The sequence below is a fragment of the Camarhynchus parvulus genome, chromosome 1A (genome assembly GCF_901933205.1).
Source record: "Camarhynchus parvulus chromosome 1A, STF_HiC, whole genome shotgun sequence".
NCBI lineage: Eukaryota > Metazoa > Chordata > Aves > Passeriformes > Thraupidae > Camarhynchus > Camarhynchus parvulus.
In genome coordinates, this window is record NC_044586.1 from 21,628,688 (window position 1) to 21,651,229 (window position 22,542).

A 22,542-nucleotide genomic window follows, 5' to 3' on the forward strand; every position below is an offset into this window, starting at 1 on the left:
GCAGCAGGAAGGAAGAGGGAGGCAGATTGATTTCACAGTTACTGGAATCTCTAACTACATCAGTCACATTTTCTTTCAGCAAATGTTCCAGCATAAGACTGTGGCTGAATCACATGGTTCATGGAAAGTTCAGCTCCCCTTATTCCTCTTCTCAGAAACCATCAGCTTGGGCCTATTGCTGTGTGTCATGTCATTGCCCCCAACTGCCCCACCTGCCTCCCTTCTTCCCAGTTTTGGATGGATGGCCTAAAAACCCCTTGGGATGCTCCCTGGGAAGCACTAAGGGAGAAGGGGGTCTGCCTGCTTTTCTCCACAATCCCTGCAGCAGCCTTTTTTTACCTAGTTCAGAAGAGCATCCTGGGTCTGACAACATCCCACACTCTCTTTCTTTGGGAGGCAAGTGAGCAAGATCAGGAATGAGTGCCATGTGAGTGTAGGTGTGATGGGGAGAAGACAGAGATGCACTTTTCTCAGCTCATGGTTTGGTTCATCCAGCCCAGCACTTGAGTGATCCTGGTGTATACCCCATAGTGATTTGCACGTGCACATCCCATTCCCCAGCTGACCAAACCAGCCAGAAACCATCTGCCACTGGGTTCTTTGCAGGCCAGTGGACCTCCAGAATCACCCTAGAAAAGAGAAAAGTAAAATCAAGTGGTGGTGCTCCACCATCTTCTGCTGCTGCCCGATTTCATTGTCTTTGAGCCCCTCTGTATACAGATCCCTGTATCCCCTCAACTCATGCCTGGGACATCTGCACCATTCCTTGCACTTTAGGCAGATGTCAAAAACAGTCTCCAGTGCAAACATCTGACTCAGTTATTCCTTCATCATGCAAATTCCTCCCCCTCAACCAGGTCCCAAAAACCTGATTGGTGTACTGATTCCTCCTGACCTGCATGGCATTTCCAAGCATGTGGCAGGCAAAGATGATTGTTGGAATTTAACTGGATTCCATGAGGGGTGGCAGAGAGGAATTCCTTGAGATTAATAGTAATGAAGGAGCACATAGGTTATTGTGTATGACAGGTGCTAATGAGGCTGAGGGTGTAAGAGACTGACATAGTCACCTGATTTGAAAGTGGGAGGTACAGTGGAGAATGGGCTGAAATGAGAAAAGGGTAGTTTAACTGTATTTGGTTCCTAAGGCAAGGATGCTGGGAAGAAGTTGTCATGAGAGTGGTTGTTGGCCGCTTAGATCAGAGGAAGTGTTGGGAAAGTGACCTTATATGGACTTTTCTCCCTCATTTCAGGCTGTGCATTGCATTTGTGAGACTTGGGACGCATCCCACCTCTGGTAGTCAACCCTGATCCCACAACTCCTCTGTCACCTGGCAGGCATCCTTCTTGCCCTGGTAGTACCCAGCACACAGCATCCTGGGAGTAATCATGTAGTGATAAGCCTCGCTGCAGATGTTCTGGTGGATGAGCTGTACATCCACCTTCTGCAGAACATTGCTGATATGCCCTGAAAAGTAGAGCACCAAAATTAGCACAGGTGAGCTATGGTGGAACTTCCCCTAGCCCATGCCTACCTCGCTGCATGCTGAAACCTTGGAATTTCTGTTCTGCTCTCCACTGGCATCACAGTTTCTGACTTTCAGCAGAGCACTTTTTCTGCGTGGAAGGCATAAAATTCCCCCTTTATTCCTTTCCCTACAGGGATCTGTTGTGGGCACTTCAGCTTTTGGGACAAGGAGTATTCTGCTTTGGGGAAACCTCTGGGTTGTCAGAGTCTTGGGTTTGTTTCTCACTGAAAGGGATGTTTAGCTCTTCTGTCTAAGAGTACAAACCAGGTGTGTCCAGTTCTGCATAGTCTCCTGAGTGTTTCCAATTAGGAAGCAGCTGGGACAAGTCTGTAAGTGGGTGAAGGCACTAAGCTGACCTGAAGGGCTCTTCTAGTCTTTGAATGAAGAAACACACACTGTTCCCATACAGATTACCAGACTGCCACGCCTGCCTCTCCACATGAGGTTTCAGGGCACTCAACAGGTAACTTTGGTCAACCTATTACCCAAAATCAGAAGGAGTGAAGGAGGCACAATGTTTTGGGATGAACAGAAGCCTGTTCTGCCTATGGCACATCTGAACCTATGTTTGTGCCTCAGCACTGCTGCAGTAGGCCACCAGGAGACCTTGAACCTACCTCCTTCCTTGAGGGCTCCCCAGCCAGTGATCCAGCAAAGAAGGCCAGGCTCAAAGATGTGAGATGGAGCAGGCAAGCAGATGGGCTGGATTAAGGGTGAGATGATCACAGGATGATCCAGCTGGAGCAGGGCCACATCATAATCATGGCTGTCCTCCTCGTAATAAGGGTGGAGAAAGAGATGGATAACCTTGAAGGACACCTCTGTATGGCCGGTGGCATTTTGCAAGTATTTACCCAAGTAAACGGTCCAGATGGAGGGGGAGGCCAGCCTGTAGGATGCAGCAGAGGAGCATGGGACCCAAAGGGCACACTTTGCAGGTAACGCTATCCCCATCCTAGCACATGCTGACATCCCCATTGTTGTGACAGCATGGGGACAACACAGAGCCAAAACAAAGGTGCAGCTGTGCAGCATCTTCTGCTATCACTGCCCCCTGGAAGCTGCCCCCTGGAAGCAATGCTGTGAATCCCAGCATGGCCCCTTTTCCCCTGCACACACCACCAGATAATACTGCATATATCCATACCCCTTTCTTCAGTTCCAAGCCATGGAGAAGCATGGCTGAGGTGCCAGAGGAGGGGTGCAGCTGCCCCATGACATTCTCATCAGTCAGAAAAGCCTCCCATCATGCATGACATGGAAAGCAATGCAAATCTTTCTACCAGCACCTCCCCTCTCCATTTTACCTCTCATCCTGGAAGCAGTGCGCGGCTGAGACCACCCAGCGGTCAGCAATGAGTGTTCCCCCACAAATGTGCCGGCCCCGAACTTGCAGGCTGGCCTGCCACGGCCATTCCCCTTCCACAGAATTCATACCACCCACAATCCTGCTGAGAGGGGCTTGCATCCCACAGTCTGAGGAGGAGACGCAGCAGTTACTTCAGGGAAGGAAGGGAACATGAAATACTGTGCCTGCCCTTCCATTCCTACTTAGCTGACTGAAGAGCTTGACCTCTAATTGCTTGTCTTACCCAGCCAGCACATGCTTTATGTACTGCCCAGGACAGGTCTAGTGAGCACTCCCTCCCAGCATTCCCCACCTCCAGCTGCAGCCTGGGGATGCCTTTGGGGCAGCATGCTGACTGTGCTAACTGCTGTGCCGTCAGGAAACCCTCCCCATCATTCTCCTTCACTGCCTACTGAGGCTCCAGAAAAAAACCAAGTAGGGAAATCAAAACATTAACTCTCTCCCTGCCAGTGGCCATGCAAACATGGGTGATTTTCCTGGCTGGAGCCTTGTGCAATGACATGTAAGACAACACAGTGGTCAAGCAGGCAGCCTGTGGGTTAAATCTGGCCTGTGGGACATGTCTGTCTGGCCTGATGCCTCTGCCTGAAGCAGGCAGGGAGCAGCTGTCCAAGGAGCAAGAGCTTGCTCACACTCAGCACAGAGTTGGCTCCTTGCTGCTGTCCCTGCCACTGCAGGGTGCAGCAGGGGCACTGGTACTGCGGGACTGAGATGGGGAGAAGGTGGTGGAACAAGGGAGGGTGGCTGCTTCTTCTGAGTGGTGGGAGAAAACAGGGCAACTTGCAGCTATGTGTCATCCTGAACCTGCCTGGCTGACGTGTGGCTGATCATTTCCTCACCACAGTGATTCTCATCAGACAGGTCCTTGCAGTCTGCAGTGGTGTCACACAGCGGGTTGGGTTTTTTCACACAGGTCCCATCTTCACAGCGGTAGGTGAAAGGACTGCAGGGGACCCCTGCAAAAAGGAAGGGAAGCCAAGAGAGAGGGCAGCTGGTTGTAGATACAGCCTAAAATCCTTTAAATGAGGAGGAAGGGCAGCAGAGAGCTTGGGGGAACTCCAAAAATGATGACAGGGAATTTCCTGAACAAACAAACAGCTCACAAACATTGTGAGGAGGCTGGGCGAGCTAACTCCCCAATGGTGACCTTATGTCACATGTGAGAAGTACTCTACAGACAGCCTTGGTTTGAACACAGGGATGGACATTTGTCATCCCAGCGCTGTCCCCTCCCTACCTCCACTGCAGTGCTCCTCATCGCTCCCATTGACACAGTCCAGCTGGTGGTTGCACACCCTGCTGAACTCGATGCAAGTGCTGTCCTCATGGCACTGGAACTTTGCAGGGCACACTGCACAGGAGTGAAGCACATAGGAATCAGGCAGACAAGGTGTGAGGTCAGGGCCATAAGTCCTGCAGTCTCTGCAGCCTCTGCCCCCACCTCATAAGCTGTGCTTGAGACCAGCTCTGGTGTAGTGCAGCTGTATAGCTTTTGCCAGATCTGCATTCTAGGTATGCCTGCACCCTGTCTTACACTTCACTGTTGCTGACTTAACTTTTCTTGTCTTGGCCTCAGACCCACCTCAGCACTATGTACTTGTCTTGAGGTCCACATGGACTCTTCAGTTACCACCACCAGTCCTGGTCTGCTTGCCTTGTTAGGGTTTTGTAGGACTGCATCATGTCTGGTGAGGTCACTGTTCCTCCTGCCTTTCTGTCAACCCCAGCTCATGGGTCACTGTTTCACACAAACCAGCACTTCCCCTTGCACCTGAGTCCTGAGCAACACAGGATTCCACAATGTCCATGAGCTCTGGTGGACACTGGAGGATGGAGATGGGTCTAAGCTGCCTGCCCACCACAGAGTTTGACTTCTGTTCACAGATTTCCATAGCAGGAACTTGTTGTGTTGTGTGTACCATTTTCTTACTGCAATGACTATAATTTTTTCATTAATAGCATGAGCTTCTAGATGACTAAAGGTACATAAAGGTCTGAGGCAACTTGAACTTTGATTTTAAAGACAGGGATTGTTCCATACCAACATAGAGTGAATAATCAGAGATGCACTAGTGGCAAGAGTATAAGAAAGGAAGGAAATAATAATGTTTCTATTTTCTTTTTCAAATATAAAGTAATATTGGAAAACACGGAGTGTAGTGTTCCTGTCAGTCTTGGTCTGTGCCAACCTGTGGAACTGAATGACATGATATCCCTGGGGCCAAGGAGATACTGGGATTCAAGAAAAGATTAGATATTCATAAGGATGCAAATGTATCCATGTCTACAGGAGGGAAGCATGCAAACCCTGATGTCAGACAGCTGGATGATGGGACAGAGCACACTGTCAGCAGCACTGCAGACAATACAAAACCCAACTTCGGCAATCTTATGTGAGCTCTCACATTTCTAGCACTGAATTAAAGCTTCTTTAGAAAGATTTTTCCTTCCTTTGACTTTAGACTTTTCCTGCAGCTTCCTCTGAATCTTTCAAAACTGGCCACTCTCTCCAGTGGTTCAGGGCTCTTTATCTGTGAAAAAAACACCTATAGGAAACAACTAATGAAAAGTTAGTGGTGGCAGCAATATGATGAGCCCGCCATCACACCAGAGGTGAGAGAATAGATGAATTAGGTGCCATGTCTAAGCCTGAATTGCTGTTCCTATGAGAATGGGGCTCTGCAGGAGTTCTGAGGTGCTAAGAGTGGAGCCTGAATCAGCACTAACTGCTTTTGGCATGAAGAACTGATTGAGGCTGATCAAGGACTTTGATGCTCTCAAACTGGGGCAAAATATATGAGTGAGGATCTGCACAGATGAAGCGTCACAAATGGCCTGGGGGGAAAGAGGAGAAAGAAGGGCAGCAGGTGGGCTTGGGCAGGTGAGAGCAGGGAGGGGGATGCTGAGGGGTGTGAGAGCAGAGGAGGCTGTAGGCCAGGGCTGAGGTTGGTTGTAGACCCTGGGTGGGAGGAAAGCAGGACAAGGTGGGGGACAGCTTGGGTAGGGCGCTTCTTTCAGGCTGCCTGGAACTCTTAGTGTTCTTGCTCCCAGGGGACTCTCCCAGGAAGGCTGTACTGTGACAGGAGCCAGAAGCATTACTGCTCTTTCCAGAGCAGGTTAAAGCCATACAGCAGTGGGATGAGACTTCTAAGGGCATTGAGGTTTCAGTTCCTAAAGTTGAGGTACAAGGCTGTGCCTTGACCACCCAAATCTCTCCAGGTCTCCCTGCCTTTGGAGGAGCAAGGGGCTGTGTCTTGCTGAGACCAGGGACTAGCAGGGAGAAGAAATCACTCACCACAGTTTCTCTCATCCAGCCCATTGGGGCAATCTTTGATCCCATCACAGGCTGGGACACACAAACCATTCACCAAACACAGAAACTCCCCAGGACAGGCTGTGAAACCAAAAGAGAGTAATTTGTCCCCAGTGACTGGAAACCTCCTGGCAGCAGAGCACCATGGCTTGAACTGCACACCCTCCTGACCACAAGAGTGCTGCTGCAGTGTACTGAACTCCCCAAAATGTGCCATGTCATCAGCTCTTAACAGGGACATATGGAGCCAGGATATGCACCGGGGGAAAGAGGGCTTTCCCTGTTTTGCATGGTACCAATGGGCGATATCCAGGACAGCCATCTGTCTGGCATGCCGTACGTCAGGATCACGGCTGTTTCATGTCTCCTGAATGCCACAGGAAAGCTGAAACAGGCTCTTTGGAGTTGCTATCAAAACTTACGTGGGACCTTGAAGGGGTTGTTGTTAGACATGTTGACAGGTGCACATATTCAGGGACTGGTGTGCATTACTGGCACCCTTTAGGAGGGAGATGGTGAAACCTTGGAAAGACAGACTGTGGGTGGCATTTGCATATGTGTGTATTTGTGTGCGGTTTTATTTGTCTCTTGTTTGCACGGATTCCAAGGTGAGCAGGAAACAGCTCTCTCTAAGAGATCTTGTAATCAAAACAAATGTTGCTTCAAGCAGAGGTGCTTTGTCATTGAATTCCCAAGGCCAGTTTGTGATGTTAACATGAGGGTAGGATTTTAGGCAATTTTGTGACCTTGGGTTTTGTTGCATGGATGCTCTGGCCACAAGAGGCAGGGCCACATATGCAGAAACAGCTTTGCACATAATTGCCTCTTCTTTTGGGGGGATCACTGGTGCATCACTTATTTGTGAGCATCTTCCTGAAGGGTGGATGGCACCTAGGGCTCTTGGGCTGTGCCTTGTGTTTCTCCCAGCACAAGCCAAGTGCAGAGGGGCTGCTGGGCCCCCAGAAAGGAGCAGGGAAGAAGCTAAGCTTACGGTCAGATTGCTTGTACAGGCTGTACGCTGCCTGTACGCCAGGGCCGGTTAAGGAGATCTGCGAGGTGAAGGTGATGGTGATGTCAGCAGAAGAAGTGACTGGGATCCGCTCAGCGTAGGCTTGTAGGGTCCTCAGGCCACACAACCTGAGGGGCAAACACAGGCGAGGTGGGTTGGGCAGGGAGGCAGGGGACAAAGCAGGGCAAGGGGGCTCCGTGGGGCTGGGGTGGGAAGGGGTCACACAGACTGGGTGCTGCAGGCAAACCAGGAATACAAAATGCCTTCAGTATGCATGAGATACAGAGTCCAGAGGGACCCTTCTGTCTTTGGATATTTCCTGCTTTCTGGAAAGCATTGAGATCAGGCCATGCAAAGCAGTTCAGTTCTTATAGTGTAAGAAGATTCTCCTTCATCATCTTCCTGAAGAAGCTATGTTGTAGAAACTGCGGCACTGACAGTTTAAGAGAGGAAAGCAGGGAGAGAAAAAGTGGAAATCCTAAGCGAGTGTAACATAACTTCTGCATCAGATCCTTCCTAGGAAGACAAGTTACCCCTACGGGAATCATGGAGAAGGCACTAATGAGGTGATTCAGGGGAGGTTTTGGAGGGAAACAGGCAATTTCGCAATAAGTGTGAGGAAAACCAAAAGCTATAGGTCCATTGTCTCAGAGCCTGCTTTGAGGCGATGGGAGCACAACAGGTCTCCATCTTTTGCACCTGGGCAGTGGTGAGCAGTAGCCCCAGCTGCATATGGATGCTATTTGTGGGAAGTCCTGCAGGGGAAATGCTGCAGTCAAAGCAGGAGGATATGGAGCTAAGGGGAAGATGTGTACGGAGGTGGCTGCAAGGCAATGGCACACACAGATAATATTGCAGAGGTGGTGACAGGCAGATTTGCAAACACAGGAGACGTGGGAGGACACCAAGGTTACACACACAGGAGAAAACTAAGAAGCCTGATGTGAACAGCAAGACAGAGAAAGCAGGTTGGTAGCTCAAAGCAAATCTGTGCGAAATGTGTTCATCAGGGAGAGAGTGAACAAGACAAGCAGAAAAGCAGGAGGCAGCAGCACAAAGGGTGGTCACTGAGTGCAGCTCAGTGTATGGCTCTTCTTCCTCACATAAGGTGAGCTGAAGTGAACCTGCAGACGTTTAATCCTAGTTTTATCCCAGGTGGGAAGTGAGACAGAAACCAGGACCCCACCACACACCTTCTGTTCTGAATAATCCACTGGCCTTGGGTACAGGGCAGGTCGTGCTTCTGTCTGCTGAGCGCGTAGGCGTCAAACCAGAGGGTGACCCCATAGTCGAGGGATGGGACCTGCAGACAGGGGGGTGCAGAGCGGGGGGCAGAGGGCAGATGGCTCCTGGGAGTGTTACAGCACACTCCGTAAGTCAGACACGAGCAGAGCAAACGTGAAGGCCAGATGTCTCTGACCACACTGCAGGTCAGAAAGAAGCACCCTCTAAACTGGAGCCATGCCACAGCCCAGGGTGGCTTTGCTGCTGGTATCAAAGCCTGGCAATTCTTATCAATTCCTATCAATCTGGTTCTGTATTGAAGAACCCCTCTGGAGATCAGATTTCAGATTCCTCCTCAGCTACAGCATCTCTGTGCTGGCATGCAATATTAGACTTCTTCCCCTTCAGAAACACACCTTATGTGGAGGCTGGGCAGGCTATCACCCTCTTCTTGCTTCTCTTGATGATCTGACTGAGAGCCCTGGCTGTACCCCCACAATGTGCAGGGTCCTGCCCTGGTTTTGGGGACAGGTGGATGCTCTTGTAGGAGCTGGCTCTTACCGTCATGTGCCACGTGCACTGCGTGTTGGGCGAGTAGTAGCTGGGGTAGTGTGGGGTGCCGATCTTCCCTTGTGGCTCCAGGCTCTCCCGCAGAGTTATGTTCACTTCACAAGCTGTAAATACAGACATTCAAAGCCCTGCTCTCTCTCAGCTCAGCCTCAGCCCGGGGAGGCCATGTAACCCGCCTTTTACTGACTACCCCTGCAATCCAGAATGAATTCTGCCCCTAACAGGGATGCAGGACCTCTAGGAGCTGTGATACTGTAAGAGAAAACCAGTTTTCTCCCTGTAACTATAGCCACTCTCCTCCAGCCTTCCTCACCTTCGAGGGGCACCGCCTGTGCTGAGAGGATGAAGGGGTCATAGTAGCTGTACATGGCTTTCTTCCACACAACAGACATGACAGGGCCAGACGAAAGGACTTCAACTATGGGCTCCTGCCGGCTGCAGCCGTAGATCCTCAGGGGAAAGAGATCAAAGGATGGGAGTGGAGCAAGCAGTAAACAAATGAAAGAGAAGTATGAGAAAGAGAGGCAATGGATATCTGTGTGATCCACACACAGCAGTTGTAAGGTACTATCTGAACCAAACAAAGGACCAACAGCAACAGCTCCTGCAGCATGGTTTTAAGACATATCCCACATCAGTGACTTCAGCTGATCAGCAACAGACAGGTTGTACATCAAGGACAACCTCCTTTGATGTTGTCTGACACCTTCCCCTGCTGTGGCGTCGTGCCATCCTGCCTGTCTCCCCCAGCGTGTTCTCCCTGCTCAGGAGCCACCTACGAGGTGATGAGGTGTTTCTCCAGGGGCCCGGCTGCGTCGTACATCGCCAGGCGGTCCCTGCAGTCTGGCAGGGTCCACTCCAGCCGTAGCTTGATCATGTAGCCCTTGAGGCCATGCAGGTGCCAAAGACAACTGGAGGCCAGGTAGTCAGGGCCCTCCAGCCTTAGGATGTCATCCTCCTGGACATAGCTGTACCTGTAGCAACCTGAAATAGATGTGGTTGTAAGAGAAATTAAGATACGGGATTGTCACTTGGTATATCAGTGTAAGCCCTTTTTTAGGGTAAGGCTGACTCATCCCAGTGATCTCGGTTTACTTTTACGTATGTTGTGGTGGCACTGATCCTTTTGTACCATTGCCCCAGTTTCTCTAAGAACTGTCCCCTCTTCCTTGGTTAACCTAACACTACCTCAGGCTTTAAATATCGGCACAGCATAGTTATCTTCCACTGGCTTTATTTACTTTTTCACCTCTTTCTCCTCTCAGCCCCATATTCTTCCTGGCTTTAGATCTCCCTCATCTGAATTCCAGGTTTCAGAAGACTTTCACACCAGGATTTTTGAGTAAATATCAGCTTAAAGGCAAGCTTCTAATAGCATATCTAATGCAAGCTGCCAGACTGAGAACTTAGAACGCTGCCTGAAAGTACTAAAAGCATCTTCAAACACTGCCAAGACAACAGACTCCTAAATGAGGCACATCCTGTGCAGAGCCACACAGGAAACCCCCACCCCAGCAGCAGCATGGCATAGGGCCTGGAATCAGCACTGTGGTGCCAGTATACCCAGCTATTTCACAGTTCTCATTAGGACCAGGACAAGTCTGAGGTGGTGTCATTGCCCCTGGCAGCTGGCATCTCTGCCCAGAGCCATCCAGTACATAGCAGTCATGTAGTTTGGATATGGCCAAGCAGCAGCACTGGTGCTCCCTTGCTGCTACTCTCGCCTTCCCGGGATTTACAGCTCCAGGAGGCCAAGAAGCTTTCTGTCCCCAGTGAAAATCCCTCCCACAAAGTCACGAACTCAAAAGGAAAGAAGGTAGCCTACCCAGAGTGGATTGGAGCACTACTATGTCTTTCACACTGGATTCTGTTAGAAAGAAAATATATAAAGAAAGATAAACAAAAATATAAACTGGATAAAAAAAAAGATAATCTGATCACCTAGCATGGTGAGGACTCCCTTCCTTCCTTCTGCAACTAGTGCACTTACAGCTTCAGCATGGGTCATCCTCCATGTACCTCTGTGTCTCCTCTCAGGGACCAGTTTCAGTCATGCCTTCCCCAGCCCATCTCTCTGGGAAATTTCTCTGCCCCTGACCCAAATCCAACAGCCCTTATTCTTGCTTTCCAGCCCACCAGGGACTTCTGTGTCTTTTTCCTTGCCCATTTTAGTGTGCGGTTCCAGGACTTCTTCCCCTTCCCAGGAGGGCTGGGCATTGCTTCAGGCAGTCATTCTCCTCCTCTGCCAGCCACATCTCAGGGCACAACCCCACTTCCCAGAGCCTTCACCATCTGCTGTCCCACTTGAAAGAATGCCTAATCAAAAATGTGGGAGTCACTGAGGGTGGAGAAGGACTTAGTTCTCTCTTTATGGCCACTGTGCAGTGAGCTACTCAACATCCTTGCAGAATCCACCTTTGGGGAAGGGAGTTGCAGAGAAAGTGACCATCAGGGGCTACAAATCTCTGCAAAACAGCCACAGGGTGGATAACACTTCAAGAGAGATGGGCTTTTCTCCAGCCTCCCAGCTGAACTGGAATCAGTCAGAGATCAGGTGCTACTGGGAATAATTGCCAAACGAAAAGGCACTGTGAGGTCAGCTGGGTGTGAGGATTGTTGTTGAGGGTTTTCCTAGGTCAGGGCTTTGGTCATTTGTAGCTTCCAAGCAAATCTGTGGGGAGAGATGAGTGGTTTTGTCATAGCAAAAACAGTTGTTGTGGAAAATAGGATCCTGCAGGCATAAGGCAGGCTCCTAGGTAAGCTCATGTGCTGTAGGGAATAGTCTGTGCAGAGCTGGTAGTAAGTACTCCTTTATCTGAAGGTAATAAAACCGAGTTTCTGTAGAGAACAGCAAGTCCTGAATGATTTTTGGGGAAGGGGGGAAGGTAGTGAACTGGAAGGTAGCCGCTGAGTGTGGCTGTTAGTAAAAACAAAGCACTGGAGATGGTGGAGAGGTTTCTGCAGTAGTCAATGGTTTGCAGCTCTGCGTCTCAAGGCAAAGTTTCGAGCTGAGCAGGCTGGCAAGAGTCTGCCAGAAAGCCGTGAAGTGCTAATGACTGCTCTTAGCTGGCTGTTTCTTCACTCTGGCTGTACAGGGCAAATGAAACCAGAGGTGAAGTCACTGGCTGGAGTCACCCTGGCTCAACAGTATAAGAAATTTTTGGCTTTTGTTTCAGTTATCAGACTGTGCTTCTGACTGGAGTGGGAAAGGACTAGGGAAAGCAGAAGGAGCTGGATAAACTACAACTGGTGTGTTAAGTCCAAAATAGAAAGAAGTGTGGTCTGCTGAAATGAATAAAACAGTGAAACAGATGCAAAGCAAATAAGAGGGAACTGGGAACAGCTAAAATTATGGCACCATCATTTTTATTTGTTTATGAGTTGCATTATGAAGTGAGCAAATAAAAGGAAAATTCTAGATGGGCTAACTTGGAAGGATTTAGCATATTTCCTTGTGATATCTCTGTAAAGAAAGTTCATTTAAATTGGCTGAGCATAGGATCTGGTATGCTGGAAACAAATCATAAGTAGAAGTAAGGAGCTAATGGTAACTGTGGGAGGAGATGTCTTGATGAGATGCTAATGCATCTTCTGACTAAGACCTTAAAATGATGGTCTGGATGAGGGAGTGAAAATCATTTAGAGGAAATCAAATTTTCTTTACAGGCACCAAAAAATGACCCACAAAACAATTGGGATGTGGGGGTAAAAGTTAAAGAAAGTATGGGTAGGATATAATACAAGAAGCTTCATCTTAGAATAATGCATGATGGTATGCCTGGGGATAAAAAAAAAAACAAAACAAACAACTTGGAGATTGAACATCTCATGGGAAGAAGAAACTTGGAAATAAGAGTCCCAAGAGGAGGAGAAGAAACACAGTGTATTTTAAAACCTGCGAGATTTGGTACTCTGTAAGAGGGATCAGACAAGGCTGGCAAATTAAGCCTCATTACATCGATCAAATATAAATTCCATTGGACTTGTATGCAATGACTACATATATATCCCTGGCCCCTTACCTAACAACTACTCTGGAGCAGTTTTGCATGGGTGGCTTTTTAAACAGGCTGTGACCTTCACTGTGAGCAACAATAAATAATCCTTAAAATCATATGTCAGGAACTGAAGTGACAATGATGCTTTGTCTCAGAGGAAGACTTAGTGGTGACTCAGATATGTTGCTTTTGTTCTCTCTATCAAACAGTCTGGAATAATCTCCCAAAGGAAAGTAGCAAACCTAAGTGCTTGGTGTTTTCAAGCTGAGCTGATCAAAGTTATGACCTGTCTAAGACCTTGCTCTACAGAAGCCAAAGCTGATGGGTGAAAAAAGAATCATCTATCTGATCATGGTCAGGCGTATCTCCAATAATTTCAATCCTTCAAAGGAAGGATTTTTTTTTTAAATCAAACTTCAGTTCTTCTCTATCAGGAAAAAATGCATAAAATTGTATCTCCTGATCCTTACTATTTCCCTCATCCTTATCAGGTTTCGTCTGTCTCCTTCAATAGACTCCTGGCCTTTTCTCCTAACCTTCTGCATCATGGAGCATTTTGGACTGCTCAGGCCACAGCTGAGCAGCTGGTACTTACCCAGGAGGACCAGAGAGTCTGGGTTGACCCTGTACTCCGTCTGGTAGGACAGGCTGCCTGAGCTGTTGAAGCTGGTGGAGAGCTCTTGGTGGAGCACTGTGTTTACCCTCTCAGCAGTTGCCTCCTTCTGCTGACTCTCAGGGATTTGGAGGGTGAACCAGAAGAAGAAGGTCAGAGCTCCCTCCCTAACAGAGAAATAGCATGTAAAGTATTCTTGCTCATCATCTCCAGAATTACTGGAGAGATAAACCCTGGAGAATTACCCTCCCCACTATTTCTCCATAAATCAGACATATCTGTGTAGATTTTCCAACTGTGCTGCTGTGACCCAGAGGAGCCTCTCTGAGTGGGGCAGGAGAGCTGCAATATCCATGGTGTGAGTCAGTGCTTTGTGGGAAGAAGCTGTTCCATGCCATCTGGCTTTCGTGATGACCACATGAGCTCAAATTATTATGATAATTAATCAAGACTAGTCTAATGAGTAGTCTCATTTCAGGTAGAAATGACCTTTGGGTACTACTGACCAGAGGTTGAAAAGAGAAGCTCAAGACTTCACTGTCTCATCTCCCAGTGGTGACAAGGGGATGATTTATGACCAGGTACCTTACCTCAACCCATTAATGCTGGGCAGGCTAAAGCTGCAGGAGACTGTGGCTGGGAAAGTTCTGTTCAACCAGCTGGCAGAGAAAATTGGCTGGGGGAGGGCAAGGAGATGCTGCAACACATCTTTGTTCAGTAAAAAGCTAGAGGAAGATGTGCAAGTGAAACTTTTCTTTCCCCAGTTGAAAATGGAATTATGTCAAAGTTGGAATATTCCTTAGGTAAAGGACAAATTTAGGGGTGTGGTTTTCCACAGAAAAAAAATCAGAAGCAAATGACCATCAGTCTGGAAACCATTTCTGCTATCCCGTTCTACTGTTATGACCTGGAAAGCTGTAGTCCCACGTCTGTCCCATTCCATCCCATTCCACTGTTATCCTGCTCCCAGGTGGTCTGGGCTTCTTGGCGGGAATAACTTTTCTGTGCTGCAATCTGGCCTCTCCCTTCTGGTGCCTAGAGTCAGGCCATAAAATAGCTCTCTTGAATTAGAAAAATTAATTTCCAGCTGCTCGGTTTCTACTGACAATGCCAAGACAATTTTTTTAATCTCTTCCCAATTATTTTTTTTTTACTCTCTTGAATTTTTGCCTCTCTGAAAAATTTCTCAGTTTTGGCTTTTCATCATGACCTGGGATGAAGAGGAGCATCAAAATATCCCCAGCTCTATTATGCTGGAACAATTCTGAATCTGGACTGTCCAGCTTAGCTTGGAGGTCATGGCAGGGACTGCAGAAGTTTTTTCATGGGCAGATTTCAGTGAAACCAGAGTACAATTTACTGGAAACTTTCACACAGGAACAAGCAGACATGCTGCAGGTGTTACTCACCCAAAGGCATACACTGTGCTGGAGTTGTAGTACTGACCCAGCTCTGTGGCACGAATCAGTTCCTTCAGCTGCAATGAGAACGTTGTCCCATAACTACAGGGCAATGTTACAGTGCCTGATCCCACCTTTCATCCTTCATGCTGTACAGGCCCACCAAGCCTGCCCTTGGATGGGGGCGCCTGAGCCCTTCCTCATCCTACTCAGTGGGCAGCCTCAGGGCTGGCTCTGTTGATGAAAGTGCCCTCACCATGCTCTGGAGCCTAGCTGACTCCACCCAGAAGGCTCTGGACTCCACCTGCCCCAGCTCCGGGGAGTAGCGGCGGTTGAGGACCTGGAGGCTGCCGCAGTAGAACTGCAGGATGGATGGCTCCAGATGCCATGGTCTGTAGTCTGCCGAGAGAAGACACTGTTAGGTCACCTCAGTGATACATAGGAAAGAGGGGGTCACCCCTGTGTGTGACTGTCTAAAGGCCACCCAGAGTCACTAATGTGCTCTGGGCTGGGCATTGCTTTAACTACCCCCACTCCATCTCCTGCTGGGGCAAAAAAACATGTGAATTTTTACCTAGGAAATACCAGGTTGCTGCAGCAGCTCCAGCCAGCACAAGAAAGGCTATCCCAAGGGGCACATAACGGAGGCAGCGACGTGAGTTAGTTTCTGATTTGTCATTTGAGAGGGAGCTGGAGTCTTCCTCCTGTTCCTCGGCCTCCATCAGGCGCGTCTGGTGACACAGTATGCCAGGGTCAGGCTGGTTTTTGTGTTTCCCCTTACACCCTCTCTGAAGGTGTTATGCCAAATCTGTCCTCCTCTCCCAAGATGTACGGCCCCAAGAGATCACTGTGCAAATATCAAAGACTTTGCTCAGAGCAAATGTGAGTAAAACTGCTAAATCAGTGGGAGACAGGCTCCCAGGACACTGTCTTGTCTCCATCTCCTGGTAATCCATTGGTATTCAAAGGCATTCCCTGGGTTTTGATTCTGTCAAAAGTGCAAGTTAGTACAATAATGAGTTTCTCTGAATACAAAAGTGTTGTCCTCCCAGGCTGGGAGTTGTTTTAAAACTGGTATTTTTTTGATCTAGAAATCAATGTGGAAGAAAATCGGTGACCTGAAATGTGAGCAAAAGCTGCACAAAGCAGCCACTGCCTGGGAACCTGAAGTTACGTTTTGCCTGCTTTGCCATTTTTATCTTGACCCCCAAGAGTAAGCAAACATTGCCATTCCCACCAGGCCGTGTGTTCCCAGGCAAAGCCAATGCTGGCACTGGCTGAATAGCTGAGCTAATGAGAAGAGAGCACCTGAATAATGTTCAGCCCTTCACCAGCACCGGCTGGTGCCAGGGGACACCTTCTCTCTTCCTTTGCCCCTCATTTCCCCCAAATTGCTTCTCTTGCTTCTTCCTGGCTGCTTCTCTTCTGTCAGCCCCACATTCTGAGGGTGAGAAATACCATTGCCCAAGAGAGCCACATTAATACTGGTTTTGTCACCCACTTTTCTCCTCCTTTTCTTCTGCCACCACACAGTACATGCCTGCCCTCAAAGGTTTTCTGTGTTTCTGTGGTTGGAGAGAAAAGGGATGTGGATGCATCTGCATGGGAGAACACAGAGGTGTTGTGGAATGCTTGTGTCCTGTCTGTGAGTTGTCTGTTCCCAGTGGTGCATGTGAACACGGGGAGAGGAGTGCATGGGAGGGTCTTGCTACAGCTGGGGGAAGAGGTGGCTGGCCTCATGCAGGTTTTAGCCCATGTGGATGCCACTGAGCACCACCTGATAGGGATGAGTGGGCTTTTCAGCCTCCTCCCCCCAGTTACGGAGCCCCAAGCCCTCCAGGCTGCCTTGCAACATGGAAATGCATTTGCAGAATGTAAGCACCAGGTAACTCACTCCAGAACATCAAACCCAGCCTGGTGAACATCCACACTCGGACAAGCAGTCACACACCCACTTGCTCTAACACACCCTTCCAGAGGGGCAGGTGGTGCAAACAGGCCCAGCACAGACTGCCCTCCCTTGCTCCTTGTGGGGCACCTTTCTGTGCAACCCCTGGGAAGGCTCTCCTCCCCAAGGAGCCAAACTGGGTAGTCCAGGAGAGCAAGGGCACTTCTCCACTACCACAGCATCCCTTCAGAAACAGCAGGCATAAGCACACGACCGCAGATGGAGGGGCAGGGGAGGGAGGGCAGGAAGAAGCAGAAGAGCCTCTTTGTTAGTAGATTCGATGGCAGGCACCGAGGTTTCCCCCAGAGCTGCAGACCTACCTCTAAAGCCTGCTGCTGCCTGTGAGACCTGGCCCACACCCCAACTCACACCTGCAGGGAGTGGGGGAGGAAGCAGGACATCTATTTACCCAGCTCAAGGTCTCCTCAGTGATCGATAACCTGGTGCCATGTCCCTTCAGCTCGGCCTTTGTCCTGCACCATGCTGCTGTGGTGGGTCAGCGCACCCTGCACAGTGGCTTTTTCTTTTCTGAAATGGAGGGTTTGGAGGCTTAAAGCGGGAGAAGATCTGCAGGCTGAGCAGGGGAAATCCAGAAAAAGTCAAGGTAGGAGCACCTCTAGCTGTGCAGAGAAGAGCAACCCAGGAGATTGGTGCAGACGGCTTACGTTGTCCTCAGGGGACGGGGAGTTGCTGAGCAACTGCTGCATTTCTTAGCCACCCTCTCTGGTCCCATCGGTGCGTGCTCCCCAGCACAGGGATGGAGCAGATGCTGGCTGGCAGGGGTAGATGGCTGGAAGGAGGGAAGACAGCAGTAGAGAGCAGGTCTGGTTACCACAGTGTTCATCAGATGAAAGCAAAGCACAGTGCCTCTTGGTGCCAGCCTCAGAGACTCCCTCTTGTCTTCTTGTGCTTCTTGCTGCCCAGTCTCCTGACACTGGGCTCCCCACACTCAGGTGCACAGCCACTCATACCTCCCTGCAGCATCTGCTTTTCTTCTAGCCCCGGGTCCTCCTCAGCTACTTTTCCTACATGACCTTCTGCTTACAGTCTGCTGCAAGTCTGTATGTGCCCCTTTGTTTGTCAGAGAAAGCAGAGACACTGCAGCTGGAGCAGAGAAAACAGAGTTACTCTATCAATAAATGGGTGGCTCCTGACCCAGGGCTGAGCTCTAGCCAGTGACATAGACCTGGGGTTGAGCTTATTTGGGCCAGGGCTTGCTTGGGCTCATTTTGGCAGCTGTTCAGGGATAGACATTTTTCAGCTTTGTCACTGGACCAGGTTTAGTGTGGGACTGCATGAAGACCAAAAGCCATTGCTGTAGTTGCCTCATGGTGGATTCTAGTAGATAAACATTCAATGTAGGTAGAAAGCTGTAGTGTTTCACTGGGAATGCTTTCAGAATCAAGAGATTTGAGACCTGATTTCACTTTTAAAAGTTACTTTGAACCAGAATTTCCACAGATAATGAGGGGCAAGCAGCATCTTTAGGCAAAAATCTATTCCTATATAGCTTTTCTGAGTTTACACTATGAGAAGCTTGCCACAGTGGGTCAGAACCCATCTGAGGGTATTTCTCAATGCCAAAGACCTTACCTTTTTGATTTAAATTTTCCTGGAAAGAAGAATCTTAATTTTTTCTGGTGTTTTCAGCAGAACAAAATACGTAGAATCTCAATCTGATCTATCTAAGTAAGCATACCACATCTATCACCACAGGCTTTTGAATTAACCAAGGACCCAAACCCTTGATCAGATCTGACTTCAGAGGAATTTTTTTACTGCAAGTACCCCTTGCTTTCTGTTTCTTCACAGCAAAAAAAAAAAAAAAAAAAAAGAGATATGGGAGGAGGCTGAGAGTGGTATCTATTTATGAACAAGGTATCTTGGAAAGGAGATGAGGGATGTGACAGCTATCTTTGCTGTCTCTGGGCTTAAGATAAAGAGAGAACTCGTGCCTGTGGCTGTTAGCTTGATATTTTCCACACCAGTATTTTCCACCCAGTGCTGTTCAGCTTTGGTTAGCCTCTGGTGCTGGCAGACACGGCTGTGGCGTGTTTCTGTGGGTTTGCGAACCACACACCACGCTCTCATGGGCTCGGAGGGGAGAACACGGCGTGTGACTGCTCCCCGTGTGACATTTCCAAAGAGCTCTTGGGAACCCAAAAGGTCCCCAAATCACTGAGGGTGTAATGACTCTGGCACTCACAACCCGCGTTACTCACACACAGGAGCACAATGATATCTCTTCCTGGAAGAAAGGTCCGGTTATCGCCAGATCTGACGCTGAGCACTTCCTGCCGCGGTGTGTCACACATCACACCCAGCATGGCTGCGAAAGCCCTGCTAACAGCTTGCCAGCTCCAGAGCTGTCAACATTTTCACAAAAAGCGAGGTGTGTGTGTGTGTGTGTGTGTGTGTGTGTGTGTGTGTGTGTGTGTGTGTGTGTGTGTGTAAAATACTGAGCCAGCAGGACAGCAGGAGCTTGCCACAGGATCACCTCTAACTCTGCTCTCTTTTTTAGGTGTCTGAGTCCAGAGGAGCTAAAGGTATATTAATCCGAGCAAAACTTTACCTAGTTCCCTGTTTAGAAAAGTTGTTAATCATTTCCCCTCACCCAAAGGACAGAAAAAACACTGTAGATTACTTAATATTCTGTTTATTTACAAAGAAGCTAATCTGGTTTTTTGTACTCATCTTAGCAGCAAGATGTACTCAGTAAGAGTACAGATATATAGTTTGGTCCTGCAAAGAGAAAATTAGAAAGGAGAAAGGCCAGCTAGAACTCAATCTAGCTGCTGTTATCAAAAATAACAAATACATTAATAACAAAAAGAGGGTCAAGGAGAAGCTCCATCCTTTATTTGACTTGGCAGGGGAATATTGTCATTAAGGATGAGGCTGAGCTACTTAATGCCTTCTTTACCTCAGTCTCTAACAGAAAGACCAGATGTCCCCAGGGTACCTGCCCCCCTGAGCTAGAAGACAAAGACAGGGAGCAGAACAAACCCCCTATAATCCAGGAGGAAGTAGTTAGTGGCCAGCTGTGCCACTCAGACATTCCCAAATTTTTTGGGCTGGATGGGGTCCACCCAAGGGCACTGAGAGAACTGGCAGAAGAGCTCACCAAGCCACTTTCCATCATTTATCAGCAGTCCTGGCTGGCCAGAGAGGTCCCAGGTGACTGGAGGTTAGCCAGCGTGACACCCATCTACAAAAAGGGCTGGAAGGAGGATCTGGGGAACTACAGGCCCATCAGCCTGACCTCAGTGCCACAGAAGATCATGGCACAGGTCACCTTGAGTGCCATCACATGGCAGGTGCAGAACAACAAAGGGATCAAGCCCAGCCAGCATGGGTTTAGGAAAGGCTTGTCCTGCTTGACCAGCCTGTTCTCCTTCTATGAACTTCACTTAGTGGAAGAGAGAAAGGCTGTGGATGGTGTCTACCTAATCTTTAGTAAAAGCTTTTACACTCTCTTACCACAGCATTGTCCTGGAGAAACTGGCAGCCCATGCCATGGATGTGTGTACTCTTTGCTGGGTAAAACACTGGCTGGATGGCCAAACCCAAAGAGTTGTGGTGATTGGAGTTAAATCCAGTTGGCAGACAGTCACCAGTGGTGTTCCACAAGGCTTAGTATAGGGGCCAGATGTGTTTAATATCTATTGAAAATCTAGATGAGAGGGTCAAGGGCTCCCCTTTAGTCAGTTTGCAGATGACACCAAGCTGGGCAGAAGTGTTGATCTGCTGCAGGGTAGGAAGGCTGTGCAGAGGGGTCTGGACAGGCTGGATTGACGAGCCAAGGCCAATGGTATGAGGTTCACCAAGGTGCCAGTTCCTGTTAGCAACAGGGTCACAACAGCACCATGCAGCGCTGCCGACTGGGGGAGGAGTGGCTGAAAATCTGCCCAGTGGGAAAGGACCTGAGCTGCTGGTTGAACATGAACCAGGTGTGCCCCAGGGGCCAAGAAGGCTGATGACATCCTGGCTTGTACCAGGAATAGTGGGGCCAGCAGGGCCAGGAAAGGGATCATCCCCCTGTACAGAGGCCACACCTCAAATCCTGTATTCAGTTTTGGGATGCTGAATACAGAAGGACATTGAGGTGCTGGAGCATGTCCAGAGAAGGGCAATGGAGACGGTGAAGGGTCTGGAGCACAAGCTGAGGGATTGTTGGGGTTGTTTAGCCTGGAGAAAAGAAGTCTCAAGGGTAACCTTATTGCTCTCTACAACTCTCTGAGAGGAAGTTGTGGCAAGGTAGAGGTCAGTCTCTTCTTCCAGATAAGAAGTGATAGATCAAGAGGAAAATACTTCAAATTGCACCAGAGGAAGTTCAAGTTGGATATCAGGAAAAATTTCTTCACTGAAAGAGTGGTTAAACATTGGAATAGGCTCTCCAGGAAAGTGGTGGAACCACCATCTTTGGAATTGTTTGGAAAACAAGAAGATGTGGCACTTTGCAATACAGTTTAGTGGACATGGTAGTATTCAGTCAAAATTTGGACTAGATAATCTTGAAGGTTTTTTCCAGCTTTCTATGGAGGAAAATAGAAAAGCTTAAGAAAGTCTACATGGGGACAGTGCAGCTTGGATCCTTGGCCCATGTAAGATAGCAAACTGCCCATCAGAGACAAGGCAGTCAGTGTCTCTGGGAGGATTTTCAAAGTCCATCTGAGAAGATTCTCAAAGTACAGGAAACAGCTGGGAAAGCCTTGTACTTCCCTATCTGTGAAGCTGTGTCTCCTGTTTTCTCCTGGACACAATGGAGCAGTCCATGTCTTGAGACAGATGGTGAAGGAACTGATGAGAGGAGAGGAATAGTTCCCAAAGCCCTCCCAGCAACAAGGAGGCCCAACTCCTCTGAACAGCCCTTTTCAGGTGAAATCCAAGCCAGTGGGTGACCCTGCACTTGAGACTCATAACAACATTCAGGATGCATACTGCAATGTCAGGTAACAGTGTAGGAGCAGGAATCTCAATGCTTGGCCAGACAGAGATAGGAAAGAATTAGCTGTAGCTGACACTCACAGCTATGACAGAAGCGTTAACAAGTTCAGTATCCTTGAATTTTTCGGTATAAATTCTCTTAGAAGAGTTTTTAAGAGATAAGGAGAACTCTTAGCACATGGCTGGTATTTTCCCACTGCTGAAAAGTCCAAAGATATGGCAAGAAAATGGAGAGATGGTACAAATGGTGAATGCAGGGATCTTCCTTTGCCTTGCCAATTTTCTTCTGCGGCTTTTTTTAAGCCAGATCAGGGCATGTAGAGGAAGAAGAAAAACGAAGTCTGTGCTATCCCCTTTCTTTGCAAATGGATTGAGGTTTTCTTTTCAGTAAAGGTGCTGATTCGTTGGTTAGTTTTCTGGGCTCATTAACCACATCTTTGCTGCTAATTAGGCAATGGTTTCCCTTCAGCAGTGGAAGGAATGGGCAGCACTGCTGTGATGTTTTCCACTTATACAGGATGTGGGATGAACTATTCTGCAATCAGCTTATCATAGTCAAATAACTGTAGTTTGCCATCAGGGCAGAAAGGCTTTCGATTTCATGAAAAATATTGTAGCAAGA

At 48.6% G+C, this 22,542-nt stretch overlaps 1 protein-coding gene across 1 annotated transcript; it reads right to left on the reverse strand.

The window, feature by feature from the left end:
• Positions 1-470: 470 nt before the first annotated feature.
• Positions 471-15,747, reverse strand: TMPRSS6 (transmembrane serine protease 6). The gene is made up of 17 exons (XM_030960381.1): positions 15,600-15,747; positions 15,282-15,424; positions 15,035-15,102; positions 13,608-13,792; positions 10,840-10,881; positions 9,794-9,998; positions 9,328-9,464; positions 9,006-9,118; positions 8,414-8,523; positions 7,203-7,348; positions 6,194-6,292; positions 4,136-4,249; positions 3,738-3,854; positions 2,837-3,005; positions 2,147-2,418; positions 1,332-1,468; positions 471-629 (listed from the first exon to the last, which is right to left on the reverse strand). Exons 1-17 carry the CDS (start codon positions 15,745-15,747, stop codon positions 471-473), a joined length of 2,364 nt encoding a protein of 787 aa, XP_030816241.1.
• Between the last annotated feature and the right edge of the window lie 6,795 nt (positions 15,748-22,542).